The sequence below is a fragment of the Mauremys reevesii genome, linkage group 8 (assembly GCF_016161935.1).
Source record: "Mauremys reevesii isolate NIE-2019 linkage group 8, ASM1616193v1, whole genome shotgun sequence".
In the NCBI taxonomy this organism is placed as follows: domain Eukaryota; kingdom Metazoa; phylum Chordata; order Testudines; family Geoemydidae; genus Mauremys; species Mauremys reevesii.
This window is the reverse complement of record NC_052630.1, coordinates 55,669,406-55,694,547: the sequence shown is the minus strand read 5'-3', so window position 1 is coordinate 55,694,547 and position 25,142 is coordinate 55,669,406. Positions and strand designations below refer to the sequence as shown.

General features: G+C 44.6%; 1 protein-coding gene across 1 annotated transcript in view; it reads right to left on the bottom strand.

Annotated features, from left to right (window-relative positions):
- Positions 1-25,142, bottom strand: part of C8H1orf21 (chromosome 8 C1orf21 homolog) — a 207,516-nt gene that overhangs the window by 125,027 nt on the left and 57,347 nt on the right. The window contains exon 2 of the mRNA XM_039484658.1: positions 12,477-12,682. Coding sequence (XP_039340592.1) covers positions 12,477-12,570 — 94 coding nt within the window. The 5' untranslated portion in view covers positions 12,571-12,682. The remainder of the gene's footprint in view (positions 1-12,476; positions 12,683-25,142) is intronic.

Sequence of the window (25,142 nt, the reverse complement as noted above, 5' to 3'; positions counted from 1 at the left end):
GTATGCCTACTCACTCTCAGCTTTTTGCATGCCTCTTGCTCCCTGTTCCTGGCGCACACTTCCTCTCCTCTGGCTCCCTTTGGCCTGACTGGAGTGAGCGCTTTTATAGCATCAGGTGCTTAACAGCCTCACCTGACTCTTAGCAGGTTAACTGGAGTCGATGTTCTCATTAGCCTGGAGCAGCCCCTGCTCTGGTCACTCAGGGAATAGAAAACTGCTTATCCAGTGGCCAGTATATCTCCCTTCTATTACTCTGCTGTCCCCAACTGGCCTGGGTCTATCAGAGTACACACTATACATTTTTAAGTGATTTATTTTGAAAAAAACTTTAGATTAGTTTTTCAGCTATATCAGAAAATGAATGATTGTTTGGTTATTTCATTTACCAAAGGTAATTGAAGCAGATATTTATGAAGTCATTGGGAGTGAACCATCTCCAATTCAACAGGTTAATCATTAATATTTGGAGGATTTTCTTGCCATGCTGTATTAGGAGAACATCGCCAGACAGACATTTAAATTGTTTTATTTAACTAAAACAACATTATGTATTCTGGACTTTTTTCTTCAACAGCAAACATATAATATTTTAACAAAACAAGCATATGAATTTTTGAATTTAGTTAAGCATTCAAGTTTTTCTTTGTTCCACTGTTTGCATTTTGCATGCATGCCTGTCTTATCCACAGGTAGAGGAACTTCATTAAAATATTCCCAAACTGGGTCTCTTTTACAGCCTGCTGCCATTATAGGTTCTCCCTTCTAGTGAGAGAATGTACGGTAGATCTCAAATCAATGAAGGCTACACTCAGAAAGACCTAAAAAGACTTCTGGTATATGTTGCTCAAACAGTTTCACTTCTGTTTCTACTGCCTGTCCCTCCCTTCTCACATTTATCTCCAGACTTCTGTTAACAAGCATGTTATCTCTGGACACACAAATCCACAGTCTGAGAACTGCAAAACTAAGCATCTCTGATGATATCTTCTAGACCAGGGGTCTCAAACATGCGGCCCGCGGGCCGCATGCGGCCCGCGGAGCTCTTCCCTGCGGCCCGCGGAGCTCCCCAGGGCCGCCCAGAGGGGGGGGCAAAGGGGGCAATTTGCCCCGGGCCCCGGGCTCCGCAGGGGCCCCCAAGAGAAAAGCGGAGGCTCCCGCCTCCGCCCCTCTCCTGGAGCCTTGGTGCATAGAGCGCCGAATCTCCGTCCGAGCGCCTGAGCCCCGCCACGATCCGAGCCGCGTGGGGAGGGGGCGGGGCTGGGAGCTCTGGGCTGAGCGCTGCGCTCGGCATGGAGCTCACAGCCCCGCCCCCTCACCACGCAGCTCTGAGCGGGACGAAGCTCAGGCCTCGCCGGAGTCGCGCTCGGGTAAGGGGAAGCGGAGCCGGGCCGGGCCGTGGGGAGGGAGCGAGACCCGCCGGGCCGGGCGGTGGGGAGGGAAGCGACCCGGGCCGGGCCGGGGGAAGGGAAGCGACCCGCTGGCCGCCGGGCCGGGCCGGGGGAAGGGAAGCGAGACCCGCCGTGGCCGGGTCCGGGCCGGGCGTGGGGAAGGGCAGCGAGACCCGCCGGGGCCGGGCCGTGGGGGAGGGAAGCGGGACCAGCCGGGGCGGGAAGCGGGACCGGCCGGGGTGGGGAAAAGAGGGACCCGCCGCCGCCGAAGCGCAGCCCGGTCTTCGGCGGTGGGTGGCCCCTTCTGTTCCGGGACCCGCCGCCTAAGTGCCCCGCCGCCAAGCCACCAAACAGCTGTTGGTGGCGCTTAGCACTTTCCAGGAGGGAGGGGGGAGGAGCGGGGAGCCGCGCGCTTAGGGGAGGAGGTGGAGAAGAGACAGGGCAGGGGCGGGGCCTCATGGAAGGGGTGGATTGGGGGTGGGGCCAGAGGCAGCAAGGGGGCATGTCAGTGATCCAGCCCTCGGGCCAATGCACTAGTCCTCATGCGGCCCTCGGGGTCATTTGAGTTTGAGACCCCTGTTCTAGACTGAGCACTGAGTCCCATTGGTTAGATAGAAAGATTAACCTAAATCTATACAGAAGCCACTGGAACCCCGTAAAATTGGGTCCCTAATCCATGAACGATTGGAACTCATTTACAAAACTTTTCTTAAATATTCCATGAATATATTGTCTCATACTATAGAATTAGTATTTATAATCCCTATTCCATGATGAGAATATAATGAGCTATAATGTATCTTAATTAAAACTATCTTTAGATAGGTTTTTTTCCTCAAAACACATTTTATCAAAAATCTGATTTAATTAAAAAAATCAATTTTTTTTAAATCATTGATTTTTATCAATCAGCAGAAGGTTGGTTTTCTTTTTTGGTGGCTTGGGATCTCTAGTTTACGCATCAGAGTGTTGCTCTTTTAAGACTTTTGAAATCATGCTCCATACCTCGTCCCTCTCAGATTTTGGAAGGCATTTCAGATTCCTAAACCTTGGGTCAAGTGCTGTAGCTATCTTTAGAACTCTCACATTGGTACCTTTTGTCTTTGTCTTTGCCTTTTGTCAAATCTGCAGTGAAAGTCTTCTTAAAATGAACAACATGTGCTGGGTCATCATCCAAGACTGCTAGAACATGAAATATATGGCAGAATGCGGGTAAAACAGAGCAGGAGACATACTATTCTCCCCCAAGGCGTTCAGTTAAAAATTAATGCATTTTTTTTAACAAGCATCTTCAGCATGGAAGCATGTCTTCTGGAATGGTGGCTCAAGCATGAACAGGCATATGAATGTTTAGCATATCTGGCACGTAAATACCTTACAATGTCAGCTACAGAAGTGCCATGTGACGCTTGTTGTCACTAACAGGTGACATTGTAAATAAGAAGCCAGGAGCAGTATCTCCCACAAATGTAAACAAACTTGTTTGTCTTAGTGATTGGCTGAACAAGAAGTAGGCCTGAGTGGACTTGTAGGCTCTAAAGTTTTACATTATTTTGTTTTTGAGTCCAGTTATATAACAAAAAAAAAAATCTACATTTGTAAGTTGCATTTTCATGATAAAGAGATTGCATTATGGTACTTGTATGAGGTGAATTGAAAAATTATTATTTCTTTAGTTTATCATTTTTACAGTGCAAATATTTGTAATAAAAATAATGTAAAGTGAGCACTATACACTTTGTATTCTGTGTTGTAATTTAAATCAATATATTTGAAAACGTAGAAAAACATCCAAAATATTTAATAAATTTCAATTGGTATTTTGTTTAACAGTGCGATTAAAACTGCAATTAATCACAGTTAATTTTTTGAGTTAATCGTGTGAGTTAACTATGATTAATAATCAACAGCCCTAATTACCACTGATAATAGAGTTAGTGTGAAGCATCCAGATGGTTTTAAACCACCACTTTTATCTAAACCTGCTCTGAGCGAGTCTAGATGACATGTGGTTAGCACATTAGCAACCAATGACACCTTGTTTACACTAGCACTCCAACCATTGATACCTACCCAGTTTTAGTTACAACAACAAGAACACTTAGCTCTGATATAATGTTTTCCATCTGCAGATCTCAAAGTGCTTAATGCTAGCAATAGTTTAGGTACCAGTCTAGACTGGCACATACCTTTTTCCAAAGCATTATGGATTAGATGGCATAGTGGGGATAACAGCTCTGCCTAGTTTATTCTAGTGTTTCCCTGGTTGTGATTGGTGGGGCTGTACTAAGTGCTAGACCAAAAGTAGAATTGCTAAAAATTCTCAGTGCAGACAGAGGTCAGAGCAAGAACAACCAGAACAGCAGTGAAAGTGTTGTGCACTGTTGCCAGCATTTTCATTTGTGGACAGGCATTGCATTACAAGTGTGGGATGGGTTTGCATCACCAAATTACTCCAGTGTTGACAAGGCTCAGAACCCCTCTAAAAATTCTCTAAGGCTAAACCAAGCAGGCTTAGTTGAGTAAAGCTGAGCAGACTACAGCCAAGTGAAAGATTGTACTGCCTCTCCTTGGTCACTCAGCATCACCATTTTTTGTAAAAACAGTCATACTGGTTGTACCCTACAAGCTCTCAACATTGAAGGCACTTACTACTGGGCCCCAGTCACGGGGCTCTACTCTACGAAGAAAGTCTTAGGGGGAAGTCACCTGCTTTCCAGAGTCCAGCTGAGCAACGAGGGGCAAAATATTGCATGTCATGTGCATTCAAATTAGACTCAACACCAAGAGAAGAATAGCACTAACAATGAGTTAGGCCTGTCTTCCTCATCACCACCTAACATGGCCGTTCAAGTTCGCTCAGGAGCATCTATCAGAGAACCTGAAATGGAAATCAAGCACAGCTTGTTATCCGGAACAGATTTCTCAAATTTCTCCTTCTTTCACCTGTCCGAGGAAGGAACAGAACATACAAATAATAATAAAAAAAACAAAAGGCACCTAAAAGGAAGGAATATGACTGAGGGATCTGAGCAAACAAACTTTTTAAACCTAAGGAACTTTGTATTTAGAGCTTATATATAGCTTTTTACATCTTCAAGGCACTGTACCAGTGCTGACAATCTAATCCTCAGAACCCCTCTGTGAGGTAGGTAAGTGTATCCTAGAATAACTTGTAGGAACATCCAGCAGAATGAAATTCAAAATCCCCTCTCCCCAGAGAATATTCCTCAGACATCCCAGCACCAAAAGATATAGCATTTCCCTAAATTTGCATCCCATTGGGGATGTTGAAATGCCTATAGTTATCCTTGGGGACCCAGCCTACCCCTTAATGCCATGGCTCATGAAGCCATACACAGGCAGCCTGGACAGTAGTCAAGAGCTGTTCAACTATAGGCTGAGCAAGTGCAGAATGGTGGAAGAATGTGCATTTGGAAGTTTAAAAATGCACTGGCACAGTTTACTGACTCGGAAAGACCTCAGCTAAACCAATATTCCCATTGTTATTACCGTTTGCTGTGCACTCCACAATATCTGTGAGAGTAAGGGGGAGACGTTTATGGCGGGGTGGGAGGTTGAGGCAAATCGCCTGGCAGCTGATTACGCACAGCCAGACATCAGGGCGGGTAGCAGAGTACAGGAGGGCGCGGTGAGCATCAGAGAAGCTTTAAAAACTAGTTTCATGACTGGTCAGGGGGCTACGGTGTGAAAGTTCTGTTTGTTTCTCCTTGATGACCTTCCCCCACCCTTGGTTCACTCTACTTCCCTGTAAGCTAACCACCCTCCCCTCCCCACTTCGATCACCACTTGCTGAGGCAATAAAGTCATTGTTGCTTCACATTCATGCATTCTTTATTAATTCATCACACAAATAGGGGGATAACTGCCAAGGCAGCCTGGGAGGGGTGGGGGAGGAGGGAAGGACAAGGCCACACTGCACTTTAAAACCTATTGAATGCAAGCTTTCTGTTGCTTGGGCAGTCCTCTAGGGTGGAGTGGTTGGGTTTCCGGAGGGCCCCCACACCGCGTTCTCGGGTGTCTGGGTGAGGAGGCTATGGAACTTGGGGAGGAAGGCGGTTGGTTACACAGGGGCTGTAGTGGCGGTCTGTGCTCAAGCTGCCTTTCCTGAACCTCAACCATACGCAGGAGCATATCAGTTTGTTCCTTCAGTAGTCTCAGCATTGCCTCTGGCCTTCTGTCACCAAGCTGACGCCACCTATCGTCTTCAGCCTGCCACTTATCTTCAGCCCAACACCTGTCCTCGCATTCATATTGTGCTTTCCTGGACTCTGACATTGTTTGCCTCCACGCATTCTGCTGGGCTCTTTCAGTGTGGGAGGACTGCATGAGCTCAGAGAACAATTCATTGCGAGTGCATTTTTTTCACCTTCTAATCTTCGCTAGCCTTTGGGAAGGAGAAGATACTGTGAGTGTTGAAACATTTGCAGCTGGTGGAGGGAAAAAAGGGGAGAGTGGTAGTTAAAAAGACACATTTTAGACAACAATGGGTGTAGACTTTCACGGTAAACCTTGCTGTTAACATTACATAGCACATGTACTTTCGGTACAAGGTCGCATTTTGCCTCTTATTGAGGGTATGCCGGTTTGGTGTGAGAGATCTTTCACGCAGGGCCGGGCAACAGAATTTGGCTTGCAGGCAGCCATGGTAAGAGACAGGCCTGGTTTCTTTAACCTTCATAACAATGGGAATGGTTTCAAACAGCAGCACCCTCATTTCCCATACCAAGCAGCCGTTGGGTTGGCCATTTAAAATGGGTTGGCCATTTAAAAGGAGGAGGGGATGCGGTTTTCGGGTTATCGTGCAGCACAAACCCAACTAACCCCCCCCCGGGCCCACCCACCCAATTCTCTGGGATGATCGCTTCACTCCTCCCCCCACCACTTGCCTAAAAGTGCGGAACATTTCTTTTCAGCCACAGGCAAACAGCCCAGCAAGAATGGGCACCTCTGAATGTCCCCTTAATAAAATCACCCTATTTCAACCAGGTGACCAGGAATGATATCACTCTGCTGAGGATAACACAGAGAGATTGTAGCAGGTTGGTTACCCTCTCCTGCCCCGAGGGGTTTAAAAAGCAGCCTGGCAGGGCTTGAGAGCTGCTGCTCTAAAAGCTGGGCTGATTGGGGAAGTGGCCGCAGCTGGGCCACACCGCAATCAGGCCACAGCCAGGAGCCCAGGCAGTCTCCCTCTGGGAGTAGAGGGAGAAGGACCTAGCTGCAGGGAGCTAGACAAGGTACCTATGGTGAAGCAGGGCTGAGGAAAGGCAGAGGAGCTGGGGAGATCCTGCCTGGAAAGCCCCAGGCTGCAGCCTAGCATTAGGCCAAGAGGTACTGGGAGTTGCAGGGGGCAGCCCAGGGGTAGGCAAAGGCAGCAGGTCCAAACCCCTTTGCCTATGATGAGTGGCTGACACTGCAGTCTGCCCCAGGGCATGGGGGCTAGATGGAGACTGAGCAGTAGCCAATACTGAGGCAAAGTGGGGATAGTGGGGTGGGGGTTTCCCGGGGGGGGGGGGCAGACCCAGTTAAAAGAGGCACCAGGGTCCTGGGAGGGACACGGGGGCCAGTAGCTAGAAGGTGAATCACTGGCCTGCAGAGGGCGCTCCAGGCTGGATTGAGCTAATTCCCTGGAAGACACCAGCAGGAGGCGCCGCAGGGGTGAGTCTGGACATCTACAGAGATAAAGAACAAATGTTGTTTGAATGCCAGCAAACACCGGGACCATACACTGCAATGCTTTGTTATGCAATGATTCCAGACTATGTGCTGCTGGCCTGGCGTGGTAAAGTGTTCTACCATGGAGGACGGAATAAGGCTGCCCTCCCCAGAAACCTTTTGCAAAGGCTTTGGGAGTACATCCAAGAGAGCTTTATGGAGATGTCCCTGGAGGATTTCCGCTCCATCCCCAGACACGTTAACAGACTTTTCCAGTAGCTGTACTGGCCGCAAATGCCAGGGCAAATTAATCATTAAACACGATTGCTTTTAAACCATGTATAATATTTACAAAGGTATACTCACCAGACGTCCCTTCTCCGCCTTCAGGGTCCAGGAGCCTGCCTTGGTTGGGTTCGGGGAGTACTGATTCCAGGTCCAGGGTGAGAAACAGTTCCTGGCTGTTGGGGAAAACGGTTTCTCCACTTCCTTGCTGTGAGCTGTCTTCAATCTCCTCCTCCTCCTCTTCCTTGTCCCCCAAACCCACTTCCCTGTTGCATGCTACTCCACTGACAGAGTCAAAGCACAGCAGTGGGGTAGTGGTGGTGGCACTACCTAGAATGGCATGTAGCTCAGCATAGAAGCAACATGTCTGGGGCTCTGACCCGGAGCAGCCGTTTGCCTCTCTGGTTTTTTGGTAGGCTTGCCTCAGCTCCTTAAGTTTCACACGGCGGATCCCTGTTATAGCCTCTGTCCCTCATGCCCTTTGAGATTTTTTCAAATGTTTGGGCAATTTGTCTTTTTGAACGGAGTTCTGATAGCACAGATTCATCTCCCCATACAGCGATCAGATCTCGTACCTCCCGTTCGGTCTCTTTTGCGATTCTGGGACTCCATCATGGTCACCTCTGCTGATGAGATCTGCACTCACCTGCAGATCGCTACACTGGCCAAACAGGAAATGAGATTCAAAAGTTCGCGGGCCTTTTCCTATCTACCTGGCCAGTGCATCTGAGTTGAGAGCGCTCTGCACACTACCCCAAATTCAACCCGGCAAGGTCGATTTCAGCGCTAATCCCCTCGTACAGAAATAGATTTTAACAGCCCTTTAAGTCGAAAATAATGGCTTCGTCGTGTGGACGGGTGCAGGGTTAAATCGATCTAACGCTGCTAAATTCGACCTAAACTCAGCCCTGGTCTACACTAGGCGTTTAAATCGGTTTTAGGAGCTTAAAACCGATTTAACGCCAAAAAATGGAGGCACCTTATATCGATTTTAATGGCTCCTGAACTCGGATGCAGTGGTCAGGTAAACAGGAAAAGCCCCGCGACTTTTGAATATTTCCTGTTTGCCCAGCGTAATCAAACTAGAAGATGAAATTCAGAATCCTTTTTAAAAATCTCCAGACAGGGACTCAGCGCACTGCAGCGTGACAAGTGTAACGGAAAGCCAAAGAATCAAATGGCATGGACTGGAGGACTGAAGCTATCCCACAGTTCCTGCAGCCTCTGAAAATTATTTGCATTCTTGGCTGAGCTCCAAATGCTTCTAGGGTCAAACACAGTGTAAACAATCCTCTGACTCTTTTACATGTCACCCTATCTTTACTGAATGCTGCAGAGAGTGCAGCAGTCAACACCAACATCCTTGAATATGATGGAAATCCATCCTCATCATCAGCATCAGCTGATCATGCAAAAAGCTGGAAATCCATCCTCATGATCAGCTTCAGCTGATGGTACAAAAGGACTGGTAACATCAGCCTATTGGCCCTAATTTTTCTGGTGGATGGATGGTGCAATATGGCTGGTAACCATCCTCATCATAGCAACAGGGGCTGAGCTCCATCAGCCCCACCCTTCATGTGTAAAGAAAAGATTCAGTTGCCCCTGACTAGCAGGGATGCTGGGCTTCTCTCCTACACACTGCTTAATGTCCTGTCTGGACTATCATAGCAGCTGGAGGCTGCCTTCCGCTCATTTCTCACTAACAAGTCAGTGTGTCTTATTCCTGCATTCTTTATTAATTCATCACACAAGTGGGGACAATGCTAAGGCTGGGGAAGAACGGAATCAACAGGTGGGGTTGTTACAGGAGCACCCCTGTGAATAGCATACAGATACTGACACAGAGCAGGTGGTTCTCTAGCACACTTGCCTATATTAGGCAGCACAGATTCTATTTTTAGATAAAGGAGGGATTGACTCAGGAGTCATTCCAGCCAATGGTGATGGAAGGTGCAATATGGCTTTTGCACCCTGGCTGATTGACCAGGGGCACTAGCACAAATGGTACAAAAGGACTGGTAGCCATGATCATCCTCAGTTCCAATTTATGGAAGGGTTTGGATGGTGCAATATGGCTAGTAACCATCTCTGCTGTCATGCAAAAGCAAAAGCATGCTTCTGTGTAGCGCTGCTGAGTCGCCTCTGTGAAACAAGCTCCATGGTTGCCATGCTATGGCATCTGCCAGGGCAATCCAGGAAAAAACATTTACCCAGAACCACCGCGACAATGATTTTTTGCCCCATCAGGCACTGGGATCTCAAGAACTATGGGATAGCTAGGAATAGCTACCCACAGTGCAACGCTCAGAAATCATTTAATGTGTTTAGTGTGGTTTTATAAAATCTGTTTTACAAAACCGGTTTATGCAAATTCGGAATAGTCCCGTAGTGTAGACGTACCCTCATAGTGTAGACCAGGGCTCAGAGTCTCATTCTAGTTCAGATGTATGCTCCCCAGTCTCTCTCCTCCATCCAACCCTGGTCTTACTTTGCCTAGTTCATCCTGAAGATAAGCTTAGCTCCCAATGGTCTGCAGAAATGCCCTGCCCATAGCTATTGGCTGGATCAGATGTACTGCTGCTTTTATGGCTCTCAGCTGTTGACAGGGGAACATGCAGCAGTTTTTCGGCAGCTGGCAGAAGGAGGGAGAGGCTGAGCACTGGCAATGCTGTGGCTTCCTTGAGTGCTATGAAGCACCGTTAACAATCAGTGGTGGCTGTGACACCATGGACCACCAACATCCCTTGAAGCTACATTTAAGATTCATTGCCCTAGGTGACATCCTACAGTAAAATCTAGCATTGCTAATCTCTATGTTTGTAATGGATTGGTTGTGACAGCTCTCTGATACAGTGCTTACGTATTTCTTTTTGCCTTTACTGAAAGAATAACTCTACAGATGTGTCAGATGGAATTTTGTTTTGGATTAACAACATAAATGTTTAATAGGAAATTTAAAAAACCTTGCAATGTCAGATCCAATTCATCTTACACAATGCAACTGCCCCGTATAATTTAAAACATGAAAGGAGGAGTGAAGCAAGAGGTTCAGTCTATTATGAAACAGACTTAGAAACCTAGGGAATTCTGATTGGTTGATGATGAGGTTGCACAAACTCTATGCTCAGGTGTAAACTTCTCCCTCTCTTTTTTATATTAAAAATTGTGCAAGACACATTTTACATGCCATGCACACGGAAGTACAGCACATTGCCAAACCTGGAGACCAATGAGTTCCGTTGACCCACAGAACAGATGCAACAAGGGCAGCAAAAAGGCAAGGCTCCCCCGCCATACTGCCATTCCAAAATGTCTCAAACCTAATCTGGAGGGCCCACTTCTCAAAATAAGAGGATAGCTTCACCTATAGGTGCATTCCAGCCCCAATCCAGCAAAGCATTTATGCATGTGCTGAAGTGCCACCGAATTCAACAGGACCTAAGTACGTGTTTGAAGAGCTTTGGAGAGAAGGGATGGATTGCTGAATTGGGGCCCCAAATCATAGACTGCCTTCCTAGACTGACAACAAAGATGGTATGGGAAACTCTTTATAGGAAGATGGAAAAGGAAATAAATTTGAAACAGTCCCCTGAACATCTGATGGTGATAACCTTCAGTAGTTTCATATCTATCCCAGGGTGGCAAAGATTATACATCCTATTACAATCCCTTGTGCCCTGAAATTCCTCTTACCTTTTAAACATAATTTAGGTTCTCATGTGACTGAAGTTATGGTATATGACCTTGTGTTACTGTGTACTAAAGACATGCAATGAAAAAAAATCTCCCAGAAATACATTGTCCGACTAGTCTTACTGCTTAAATATCAGTTAACATCTATCTTAATATTCCTTTCATAACAAAAGAGGATATTTTGCTCTTAATATCCATCAAGTCTGTATTATATAAAAGTTCAAATACTGAAATCAGAATTCCAAATGTATCATCTTACAAGATATTAAAGGAAAGCATGAACAAAAAAAAACAAAACAAAACACCCTCATGATAGAGCTTCACATTTTTTAAGACCCTCAATTCAGATTACAGATATAATTTGAGGTAGTTTTACTTTGTGTCTGCTGCTGGGAATAAACATACCCTCAACAGACAGGTTGAAGTGAAGCTCCGCCTCCTTACTTACTTCAATAGCAGTGATAGCTTTGCTACTGCAGCATGGTATTGTTAATTCTGCACAAATAATTGCTATAACAACCACCACAGAAGAGAAGCTTGGCATTCTAAATAGCAGTGCAACTATTATAAGAATATTGAATCCAAGGAGTTTATAAGCAATACCAGATCACCTTGTTAGTATGAAACAGTTTCCTTATAATGTCTGGACAGGCCTGGAAACCTCACATTGTGTACATTTTTCTATAATCATTCTTAACACATTTCATAATCTACTCCTCATCAATTACAAAAATAGTTAAACATATGCTAATAGAGTCTGAAAAAAAATCACAATCTTGACCATAATTAGCATTTAAGTACCATGGCAAAACTCTGATTTCAAAACAATCTTCTTTCCAACTACACAGATTAGCTTTATGTTACCATGCCATGTTCAAAATCTTCCTCTACCACCCCAATCTTCACAGGTTATTTAAATATTATTGATAACTTCTCACTTCTAATTTTACAGTACTTTCATATTCTGCTCTCTAGAAGACTTAGGGTTTGACATTTTTCTCCTCTTATAGAGGGATGGAGGGGATTGGGGGATTTATTTTGCTTACATAGTAGAGGTTTTAAAGCAAATTTTACATTTGGCACCTGATAGCAGAAATATAAAATGTATAACTTGGGAATTTGAAGTGAATGGTTGCTCTTAGATTTCCCTACACTGCGTGGAGCTGAAGATGATACCATACTTCAGATCACTGGAAGCAGAATGTTCCATAGATCTGCAATAAGCTCTCTGATTTCACATCTGAACCGAACAACAACATAATTTCAACACTCTTCCGATACTATCCCTTAGATATGATAACTCCACTAGTATTGTCATGATTCATTTCAACTTTCTTTTTCATTCTTAGTTCATAAGAAGGGTGAGACTCACAATTAGAATTTCAAAAACATTAATGATGTGTAAGCAAGATAAGATCCCACAACACTCACCACCAAATACATCTCCATTCTGGTAGTTCTTCCCCTTCTGAGCTTCCTCTTCATTTTGAACAGTAGAAACATGCTTGGCTGATGCACAGCCCATAGCTTCATTCAGTCAGCTCCAGCTGGACTGAACCACAAATCATCTCTACAGATGCCTAAGCATTGTTTTAAAAATAATCCACCTTCTTGCTTGGTTGTCAAGACACTTCTACCTGCAGATATAAAAGAGAAGAAAAATATTTCTAAGCATATTGACAGAAAGCCATCATTAAAAGGTTGCGCTTTTTGGCAATCAGGAAAATATCACGATGGTATTTCGGGGAGAGAAGTGCAGGAAAAACACCGTCTCAAAGAATACATACACGTTTTTTTTCCCCCTGAAGCACATATGAGAAATCAGAGACATTTGCTTCTCTTGCTACTTTTCACGATCTGTCCATCAAGCTAATTTTCTTAGAAAGCTTATTAGTGCTTGGGAACTGATACATGCAAGTGTCGAACACTGGGTCAGACAAAAAGAAAAGTCAATTAAGATCTTATGTCTCTGTACGCAAAAGATGAAAGTAAATGGCATTAATCCTTTGCCTGTTTAAGTGTTTATTGCACTAAATTAGGGGTGGCCAACCTGTGGCTCCGGAGCCACATGCGGCTCTTCAGAAGTTAATATGCGGCTCCTTGTATAGGCACCGACTCCAGGGCTGGAGCTACAGGCGCCAACTTTTCAATATACCGGAAAAGGGGGGGGCCTCACTGCTTAACCCCTGGCTCTGCCACAGGCCTTGTCCCCATTTCACCCCTTCCTGCCCCCTCCCCTGAGCCTGCCATGCCCTCACTCCTCCCCCCACAGAGCCTCCTGCACACCACAAAACAGCTGATCGGGAGGTGCGGGGAGGAAGAGAGTAGGAGGCACTGATCAACGGAGCTGCTGGTGGGTGGGAGGCGCTGGGAGCTGATGGGGGGCTGCTGCCATATTACTGTGGCTCTTTGGCAATGTACATTGGTAAATTCTTGCTCCTTCTCAGGCTCAGGTTGGCCACCCTGCACTAAATGATCTCTACAAAAGTAGAGCACTCATAAAAAGAGTATTCCAGCAGTCCATGTGCCTGATAAATTTGACACAAAAACAAAACAAAAAACAATACCAGAACAGGACTTTACACCATACCACATCTTGAAAATTTTAGTGATACTTTTACTGACACTTTTCTGATCTACAAGTACTATGCCAATATTCTGAATTCAAAACTCTCTCTCCTCTTTCCACTAAACAGACTAATTTCATGCCTGAGGACTGAGCCTACTATCCAGGGTGGAAAAATAGCTGTGCCATCAAATCCCCCCAAAGGCAACCCTCTCTCCCAATTTAATGGCTAAGGGCCTTGATTTAGCAAATCATCTAAATACACACTGAAATCCCATCCCAAACAATGTCTGTTTCCCATCCCTCCATATACACACACTTTCTGTTCATGGTATCCTCTACCTAACCCCATATATTTTTTGCATTCTTTCTCCTTCCTCCCTGTGACGTTATTGATATAATCTGGGACCATATAGAACATGGTTGCAACCAAGGTCCTGTAGTGGCACCAAATCTTACGTAAAGGGGGGTCATAAGGTGTTTAAGACCAGATTATGGGTTGCTGGTTATGATTATGCTGTCTGTATGCATGTGTCATTTTGTAGTTGAAGTTATGAATATTGGCTCTATACTGTCTGTACTTCAAACTTATGCTATGCTTCTGGGAAACATCCCAGACAAGTTGGTGTTAGCTCTGCCTAGCCTGCTTGATGGCCCATTAAGGACCCTCAGCTATACAACTGACACACTGAGAGAAGGCAGATACGCCTTGTAACTCAGCAAAGTATGCAGAAACTTGCCCATGTAACCCCAGACTCCATTTTGCTGTAATTTTCCACAGTAAGGACAAATTAGTTCTTACACCTGGAAAAGACTATAAAAGGCTGATGCCTCATCTCCATCTTGTCTTCAATCCAGCTTCTTACCTCTGGAGGGACTTTGCTACAAACTGAAGCTCTGAACAAAGGACTGAATGACCCATCCCTGCGGGGGATGTACTCCAGAGACTTGATTTGAACCTGCAGTTTACTCCATCACTGCTACAAGCCTGAACTAAGAATTCTGCTATTACTGTATGTAATTGATTCCATTTACCCAATTCTAGCTCTGATCTATATCTTTTTCCTTTTATGAATAAACTTTTAAATTCTAAAGGACTGGCAACAGCGTGATTTGTGGGTAAGATCTGATTTGTATATTGACCTGGGTCTGGGGCTTGATTCTTAGGGATTGAGAGAACCTTTTTCCTTTATTGGGGTGTTGGTTTTCATAACCATTCATCCCCATAACGAGTGGCACTGGTGGTAATACTGGGAAACTGCAGTGTCTAAGGGAATTGCTTGTGTGACTTGTGGTTAGCCAGTGGAGTGAAACCAAAGTCCTCTTTGTCTGGCTGGTTTGGTTTGCCTTAGCAGGGCCGCCCAGAAAATTCCGGGGGCCCGGGGTCTTCGGCGGCGGGGGGCCCCCGCTCAGGGGCGGCTCTAGACCCCAGCGCGCCGAAGACCTGGGGGGCGGCATTTGGCTCCGGTTGAGCTCCCGCAGACATGCCTGCGGCAGGTCGACCGGAGCCCGGGACGAGTGACTGCGGCGGGTGCCGTGGTCCCGCGGCTCCGCTTGACCTGCCGCAGTCATACCTGCGGGAGGTCCAGCCGAGCCGCGGGACGAGCGCCCCCTCCGCAGTCATGCCTGCGGCAGGTCCACTCGTCCCGGGCTCCGCTTGACCTGCCGCAGTCATGCCTGCGGGAGCTCAACCGGAACCGCAGGGGCCCCAGAAAACACTCATGGGGGCCCCTGCAGGACACGGGGCCTGGGGCAAATTGCCCCTCTTGCCCCCCCCTCTGGGCGGCCCTGTGCCTTAGAGGTGGAAAAACCCCAGCCTTGGGCTGTAACTGACCTGTTTTAAGCGATTTGTCCTGAATTGGCACTCTCAGTTGGGTCCTGCCAGAACTGCATCGTCACACTCCCCAAAAGGCCCCCCCCAACAGATTTCTAACTTATTAAATCAATTTGTTCTCCTCTTACACCCAACCACCCTCTCATAGGATAGGAAATTTTACCAGACTCTTAGTAGCCGGAGAACTAATGTACTAGCTGTAGACGGAGATAGGGACCCACTGTTCAGAAGAAATGCAACTCCAACCTTCCCTCATTTTCCAGTTGCTACAAGAGAGATAATTTCCACTACTGTACAATATCACCTAGCTTTCAGTTTTAGGTTCCCTCTCCAGTAAAGCTCTAATACCCACCTTTGCTATAGCTCATTGCTTTCCCAAGAAGCAGTAGAATGAAATGGACCTGATCCCCATGCTAAACAGTGTTCTAAATAGTGGCCGTGAAAATGACAAGAGTGTTCAAATTTTCACTCTGCAGTATCCTAGGCAAGCTTTGAGCAGCAGAGGCACTGGAGTTGTCAGTCTGTGGACTAAGGAAGACAGCACATCCTCAGTTAATCTTCCTTATGCAAAATATATTATTTGTTCCCATGAGGACTGGAAACTTACTAATTTTTAAAAGGAAGTTTAAATTTTGTAATAGATGATGGCCATTGCCTGGAAAAGCTTCCTACTTGCCTTGGGCAAGTGCCTGAGGCGATTTTTCAAGCTCTGATTTTATCAGTCAGCTCATTAAACAACATTTCGATATTACCAGTTAGTATGCAAAAAAGCACCACGTTAATTCCATTCATATACATTGTAAGTATTTAAATAAGAACCACAGAAATGAAGATGCAGCAATTTTATTTAAATCATCTTAACTGATCTTACATTCCTATAACAGAGTGAAAGTAATTGCTTATAACAATGTGTATCTGCATTAGTGTGCCCTAATAACATAAGTGTCAGAATGTTATTTTAGATGAATAGCTTCAAACCCATACATTAGCAGGTCTGGCTCCTAGGTGGAAGCGCGCAAGTTCTCCGTGCAGCTCCCGGTCAATGGGAATGCGGAGCTGGTGCTTGGGGTAGGGGCAGCGCGCGGAGCCCTGTGGCCCCCCTGCCTAGGAGCCGGACCTGCTGCTGGCTGCTTCTAGGGCACAATGCAGTGTCAGAACAGGTAGGAACTAGCCCGCCATAGCCGGGCTGCACCGCCGACGAGACTTTTAATAGCCCGGTCGGCAGTACCGACCATAGCCGCCACGACCGAGTGCCTTACATTCCACGACCAAGTACTGGGTCACAACCACAGTTTGAAAACCACTGACTTAGAGTCTGCCATGAGGCAGGTATAGTTGAGCTGTCCTATAGGTATGCTGACTGTCAGGGATCAGTCCAGATGGGTTGAGTTGGTTTCATTTTCCTATGGCAAGTAGAAAGAGCGATGAAGAGTTTAGCAAGAGCTAAAGACTAGAGGGCTGGATACTCACTGGGTCCCATCTCACTGCCATGGACAATAAGAGGGAATTGAGGGACAGCTATAGGCATCCTACCCTTTATGATCTCATACAGAAGCATGAGGCGGTACAGGGCACATGTGCCCCCTCAAGGAACACAGCTATTCAAAAGACTAGTCTCACGCACAAGCGCCCATACATCTATAGAGGGATCCACGATGACACATAGTCAAAGGATACAACCTTTCCCCCCCCTTATGACAGAGCCAAAGGGTGAGATTTTCCAATAGTTGAGTCTGTAAGAGAACAGAATGGCTATCCTGCCTCCAAATTTGGATTTCATCGTTCTGAACCTGTGGTTACTAGAGTATCCTTGGGAGAAGAGAGATGGAGAACCAGGCCTGTGATGTCAGTCAGCCAAATTGCTGCAAGGCAGATCAGGTGAAGTGCCTTGTCAGCAATAGGATCATGGATGGTGAAGGGCTCATTGACTACAAATAACATGTTATCAAAAGGAAGCTATGGTCGTGGTGCTTTCTCGTGGGCTCATATAGCTGACTGCAGAGGACAGGTGGCAGCTATCAAGGGTTCATCTTTATAGGCACAGACTGATGTTTTATCTATTTCTTCCTGGCATGACTTGTATCAAGGAGTCATGAAGGTATGTGGTTGGTGTAATTGGCAATAGTAATGATCCAGTAGTATGCCTGATGGATTCCCTAAATGGTCTGAGTTAGACAAACTGTTGATGAAAGTCAGGGTGGGGGTGACCCACACACAGGCTAGGGAAATACGTTTGACAACCCTGGGCATTGGTAAATGGGAATGAGAAAAATGGCAAAGCTCTTCTCCCAGAAATATCTTCTGTCAATCAGCAACAATACCTCTGGCTTGTCCAGGACCAGCTTCTATGAGTTCTGGAAAATGGTCTGATCATCCATGACCAGAATGTTAGTGAACGTAATCTGCTACCTCAAGGGTGACTAGGATGAAACAATGGAAACCCCAGAATCTCAGGAAGTATGTAGTGTTTGCAGTATGCAGAGAAGAGAACCACAACGGAGTTTTATTCTTTTTATGCTCAAGTAGCATACACCAACCTTATTAACGAGAAGGGCTGTGCACAAAAGCACACAATAGTTAAACAGTAACTAGAACACGAACTAGAATTTGGCATTTTTTTAGATTAGAGGAAAGGACAATAAGTGTAATGGTACCTATAAATAAAAATACATATAGATAATCATTGGTCTGCGTGTCCATCTGCTCTGGTAAGCAATAAAGTGAGTTAATAAAAAAGTACACAGAAAAATTTACTATTAAGACTGGAAATATTAAATATTTCCTAAATCTTTAGTAACCTTGGAGTGTTAACATGATTACAGAGTGGTAAAATGCTCAGAGAACAGATACCTACTGTGACACAGATAGTATGGAAAAAACAAGGATGGCAAGTATTGCCCCAAGCATTAATTTTGCAGAACAAACATAATCCATGATACATGACACCTTGCAATGATCAAGCCTTCTTGATACTGCCTCCATTATTGAGGGAACCTTTATTGCCTCACTGTACAGAAGTCCATGGTGGTGATGTTCAGGCACTGTTGAGGATTACTACATGTGGTATGTCTCCCTCACATGGATGTTTCTCAGGATTAGTTAATGAATGCATGGTGTTTTGAACCTGTAAAATGCACTACTGTACTTCAAGTGTTAAGAAACATTATTAGGACAGTATGGAAGTTTTCACCCAGTTTTGTTATAATTCTATTATTTAACTTGAAATATTCTTTAGTTGTTCTAGAGTGTTAGTGGCAAACATAGTCCAGTGGCCAAAAATAAACAGACTAGAAATCCCCGCTGAAGCCATTTGCAGTTATGTTCACCACCCACATTGCCAATTATCCAGATTCAAGACGCAATTTGCAGGTTTCAAACTATAAAATCTTAGTAAGAAAAATCTCCTGGGAAGCTCAAAAAAAAAGTCTACATTTCCCAGATTAAAACATAACAGTTTTGTGTGTAGGGCACCAGGAGAAATGGTAGAGGCTAGACATACACACTTCCAAATCGGAGGTGAAAGACTTTATTCCCAGAGCTCCTTCTGACTACCAGCAATTACCACCATTAAAAGTGGGAGCTGAGAAACCAGAGTACAGTCTCCACTCTAAATACACACAATTAATTTTTCTCCACTTTCCACTTCTCCCTGCCTTTCTCTCACCAACCCTTCTGCACTTTGTTTTTCTCCCTCATGTTTATTTCTTTTCTTTTTTCCCAATCTTTCTTCTCAATCTTTTTCTATCTGTGTCCTGGGATTCCTCTAATTCATTTCTTCTTTTAGTACCTCTCAAAGGCCCTGCATATAGAAGTGATCTTCCCTCTGGTCAAGGAAGGCTGGACAAACTTCTCTTTGAAGCCCAGAATGCTGCTCCTTCAGTTGGTCAAAGGGAATCCTTGATGAGCAGTGAAAGGCATTCTTGCCCTCCCAGGGGGTGGAGGTACAGACTGTTTTCACAGTGCTCTTAAAATCACTTTTCTAGTGATCTTTCTTGGGTTTCTCTATAGTGCTTATCACCATAGACTCGAAGTTCCTGCTGGCCTGGGAAAGGGAAGGGGCTTTAGGGGACGAGAGCTGAGGAAGTGTTGTTCTAAGTCAGCCATAAAAATGTTGGCATGTATGGCTGACTTAGAACAACGCTTCCTCAGCTCTCGTCCCCTAACGTCCCTACTCTACTTGAGCTACACTGACATCATCATCATCTGGACCCATGGAAAAGATGCCCTTGAGGAATTCCATCATGATTTCAACAATTTCCATCCCACCATCAGCCTCAGCCTGGACCAGTCCACACAAGAGATCCACTTCCTGGACACTACAGTGCTAATAACCGATGGTCACATAAACACTACCCTTTACCGGAAACCTACTGACCGCTATACTTACCTGCATGCCTCCAGCTTTCCTCCAGACCACACCACATGATCCATTGTCTACAGCCAAACTCTAAGATACAACTGCATTTGCTCCAACCCCTCAGACAGAAACAAACACCTTCAAGATCTCTATCAAGCGTTCTTACAACTACAATACCCACCTGCTTAAGTGAAGAAACAGACTGACAAAGCCAGAAGAGTACCCAGAAGTCACCTACTACAGGACAGGCCCAACAAAGAAAGTAACAGAACGCCACTAGCCATCACCTTCAACCCCCAACTAAAACATCTCCAGCGCATCATCAACCTATCCTGAAGGACAATTCCTCACTCTCACAGATCTTGGGAGATAGGCCAGTCCTCGCTTACAGACAGCCCCCAAACCTGAAGCAAATACTCACCAGCAACCACACACCACACAACAAAAACACTAACCCAGGAACCTATCCTTGCAACAAAGCCAGCTGCCCATTTCATTCTGCTGTGCCTGCTGGAGCATCTAAGCAAACACTATTGGCAGGATGGGAGTCCAAGGCACTATCCTACCCTAACGAATTCTCTTGCAGAGTAGTTTTTTTAAAATACCATGGTGGGTCCCACAAGTAAACTAGATTCCCATAATTCTGTACCAAAGTTGAAAGCTTTGCAAGGTATATCTTGTTTCCCATAACTTAGTAAGGGATAGGGTCTCTGGAGCCAGGGCCGGCTTTAGGAAGTGCGGGGCCCAATTCGAACAGTTTCGACAGGGCCCCGTCAGGGACGACTTAAAAAAAAACGTAAAAAAACACGTGGGGCTTGTACTCACCGGGCGGTGCTCCAAGTCTTCGGCGGCAGGTCCTTCACTCGCTCCAGGTCTTCAGTGGCACTAAAGGATCCGCCGCCAAAGTACCGCCAAAGACCCAGAGCGAGCGAAGGACCCGCCACCGAAGTCCCGAAGCGAGCGAAGAACTCGCCGCCGAAGTGCTGCCGAAGACCCAGAGCGCCACCAGGTGAGTAAAAATTTAAAAGGTGCCTCTAGCCAGAGAAGGGATTCTCACTGGGCGCGGGGCCCTCTTAGGCGCAGGGCCCGATTCAAGGGAATTGGTGGAAGAAGCCTAAAGCCGGCCCTGCATGCAGCAACTCTAAAGCTGAATACAAAATGCTTAACAGAAGAATTTACAGGTGCTTCTGTATTTGTTTTAGTCTTTGTTTACTGCACTGAGATAGCCAGATCTACATTTTATGGGGGTTGCAAACACACAAAGTTTCTTCCCATGTTGACCACTCAGGAAACCAGGTGATAATTTCACAAAGCTTTAGAGATCACATAGCAGTAAGTGCTGAACAAGTTTACAAGGAGGAAAAAAAAAAGTTAAAAGAGAGACCTAATGTGTAACAGCTCAGCCAGTGAAAAACCAAAGCATTTTACTTAGTGTTAATTAGATTTGTTCACTGCAAAACACAGACCAGTTTGATTTTAATTTTGAAGAAAATATTTTCAGAACTATAAAGCAACACATATTTCTGTGTTTGCATTGAATGAAGAACCTTGGAAGTCACAATGAGGGATCTTCCCCATTTCCCTATCCTTGATTAAAGTCTATCCCCCTTCCTAAGTTGCCCTAGACCAAGGGTTGGCAACCTTTCAGAAGTGGTGTGTCGAGTCTTCATTTATTCACTCTAATTTAAGGTTTTGCGTGCCAGTAATACATTTTAACGTTTTTAGAAGGTGTCTTTCGATAAGGCTATAATATATAACTAAACTATTGTAAGTAAAGTAAATAAGGTTTTTAAAACATTTAAGAAGCTTCATTTAAAATTAAATTAAAATGCAGGGTCCCCCGAACTGGTGGCCAGCACCTGGGCAGTATGAGTGCCACTGAAAATCAGCTCACATGCCGCCTTCAGCACATGTGCCATAGGTTGCCTATCCCTGCCCTAGACTGTCTGTGCCAGGAAAGATTTTTTAATTGACTAAAAGTTCTCTCTGAGGCAGACAACAATAATTTTTGTCTTTGGAATGCACCAAACGGCCTACGTTGCCTTTAAAAAACAACACCACCCTGTGTAAGGTCTGAGGCCTTTTTCTGCAGCCATATTAGGAAGGCAGCAGCCATGAGCCAAGAAGCAGAAAGTCACATCCTCTCATTCCATCTAAATTATATTAAAACAATGTAATATTGGGTTGTTAAGAAGGCGATCCTGTGCTAATAGTACCCACTGCGACCAGATAAAGAAAAAGATCTTCAGATGTTTAAAGAAAATTTTCTTTGATTGCATTTTGTCTGGCACGGAATAACTTATCAATAACGCTGTGAGTTTGTCACAGAGATCAGGGATTCCGTGACTTTCTGTGACTTCCGTGACTTCTGCAGCAGCCAGTGCGCCTGGCTCAGGGGCGGCTCAAGCAGCTGCTGGGGCAGTGTTGGGCCACCGCGCCCCCCTGCAGCAGAGTTTGGGTGTGGGAGGAGGCAGGGGTTGGGGCACGGGATGAGGTGAGGCAGGCTCTGAGCGGTGCTTACCTGGGGGCTCCCTGGAAGTGGCAACATCCCCCTCGCTCAGCTGCTAGGTGGAGGCGTGGCCAGGCAGCTCTGCACGCTGCCGCTGCCCAGAGTGCTGGCTTTGCAGCTCCCACTGGCTGGGATACTTTAGTAAAATGATTGGTTAAGGTATAGCTAAGCAGGAATCTAGTTTCACTATATAAACTGGAATCCAAAAGGAAGTTCTTTGGAACCAACTCCAGGACACAGCCCCAAGATCAGAGCTGCCAGACCTCAACACCCTGTCAACTATATTGTGCAGAAGTTGGAGCCTCTGGATGACCTGATCCTGACTGGCCAGCAGGGAAAAGTTTGTCTGTCTTATTGGGAGTGGGGAACATTGTGTGCTTAAGCATGTCAATTCCATTTTGGTGATTGTTAATAAATAGATGTTAAGAATATTATTGTGTAAGGCTCTTTCATGGGTAAATGATCCCGCAAACCCACAGAGTGTAAGGTTACACCTTAAGCTCACAGAAGGGTAAGGGTGGGTGCCTAAATTAACAGAGTTACACCATGAGCCTGAGGAACAGGGTAAAGGTGTGTGCCCTAGAGTGTAAGGTTATGCCCTGAGCCCTAGGAACTGGGTATAGATGGGTGCTCCTAGGGTGGGCAGGTAATACCTGGACTTTATTCCCTGCCTCCCTTTGCAAACTGTTCAAACTCACACTGTTAGCAGGCAACATAAAGCAATGCTGAAATTAACCAATTTATCTGCTAAATAAGCAGAAAAAAATGTTACAATGTAATCACATAGGTGGCAGGCATTTATTCTATTTCCTACATCGTGTCTTAAAAACACACTATGACCCGTTGTGCATTTAAATTAGTCTGTTAAAATAAACCATTAAACAAGTATTCTGTGCAATATATTTAAAGAAAATCCATTCTATGACATAAGCAGCAACACAAGGGGACAAAGAAAAGTCAAAGTGAATAATGGTGTTCTTTTCCTTTGAATGCAGAACCAAAATACGCTCGCCTTGACTTGTTCATGTTAATAGCCATGAAATGAAGCATCTTCTTCCTCTATGAAATCTAGTTGCTTCCATGATGCTATATTGCCATGTTTATTGCCACATTTCACTATCCTATTGCAAACACCATATTGTAGCCATGCTAGATGAATCTGGAAGGATGATCTAGCCAATTATACAAAGGAGAAAACTTTACCATACAAATACTATCAGCAATAATGTGAAAGGAAAATACAGTTTAATAGGATTTTGCTAAGATTGTATTAAAAACCATCCCCAGTATGGTGGGAGATTTTGGAAAGGCACTTTGCATTTACCCCATCAGCGAAACTATGCTCAGTGTAAAACACATCTCAAGAACATTATGATCTTAAAGTTAAGGAGAAAAAAGAAACAAAATACACAAGCAGGCTGGCTAAATTTTGTTAGCAGGGAGTGAACTGGCTTGATTTAGTGCCCCTAATTAGTACCTCTGTGTTATTTGTTATATTACTTGATGCAGTTGATACCATTGCCCCATGGAGGCCCATCATACTGTCTTTATGAGCAAAATGATTTGTCCCATTGTTTCATCTCATATCCTTGTTTCACAATAAACATTTCCTCAGTACATATTTTCGATCCATTAAGCTACAAATAATAATTTCTGAATATAAAGTATGTTGGCTGCAACTATGATATTATGTCAAGGGAACATTTTCTCCTTATTTAGTCCACTAAATATACCATATGTACTAATGATTCCTTCCATAAAAATTTTATTATGTCCACAATAAGATACAATTGAGAGGAGGATCTTCCTCTACCTATGTCATGATAATCCCACTATTTGCAAATTTAAGACTCACAAGCAAAAAACTCAAAATTCATGAGCATGAAAATAGATCATAAGACCAATGATTCCGGCAGTTTGCAAAAAAAAAAAAAAAAGCTATTATTTTATTTTAACTATTTATACAATAGCCAAGTGCTGGATGGGGTTGAAATGTTACAAAATAACTGAAAGTCAGTCAATCACTTACCTAAAGTCAAAGCAGATTTTTTTTTTTAAACATGACATGGCTTTTACAGCACATTCTCTCTTGAAAGTTTTTTTTTTTTTAAATTCCCAGAAAATTAATACATCAAGGAATTGGAAGACGGTGAAGATCTTACAGGATGATGAATTGGTGATACAACAGTAAATTTAGTTTGGTCTATGCAAACTGGAAATATGATGCTTTAGCAGTACCCTGAGAGAAACTAGAATATGACAACAGTATATTTCACCCATACTTCCCATTCCTCCTTACAATCATTGCATTTGGTATGGTATATCTGTATCATGTAAGAGGTGTTTATACTTCCAGACTTTCAAAAGGACTGGACATTTCTTACCCTGATTGAAAGAGGAAAAAAAAGGTATTTGGCGCCTTTGTCAATCTAAATTGCATGAAAAGAAACTAAAATACATTAAATACCTTCCTATCAGTTCTTTTCCACATAAGCAATTGCTGTAGCTATCACTGGATTTTATGGAATCATGAAACTCTTGGGGACATCTCCACTTGCTATGAAAAAAACATTCGAGAACTTCTGTGTCAGAGGTAGCCAGTTACCAAGACACCTTCCACCCCACCACAGAACAGTTTCATGGAAGAAAGAGTCTTGTTTTGTTACTTGACTCCAAAGGATTGTTGGAGGCACACAGTATCTACAGTAGCTACTAGCTTGTGTAACCTGCTTAGGCCAGCAAGATAAAGCAAAACACACACATTATATTACACCAAAAGCTCTTGCTAATACTAATAGCAAATACAGGGCGTGGGCCATTTATAGCTGATA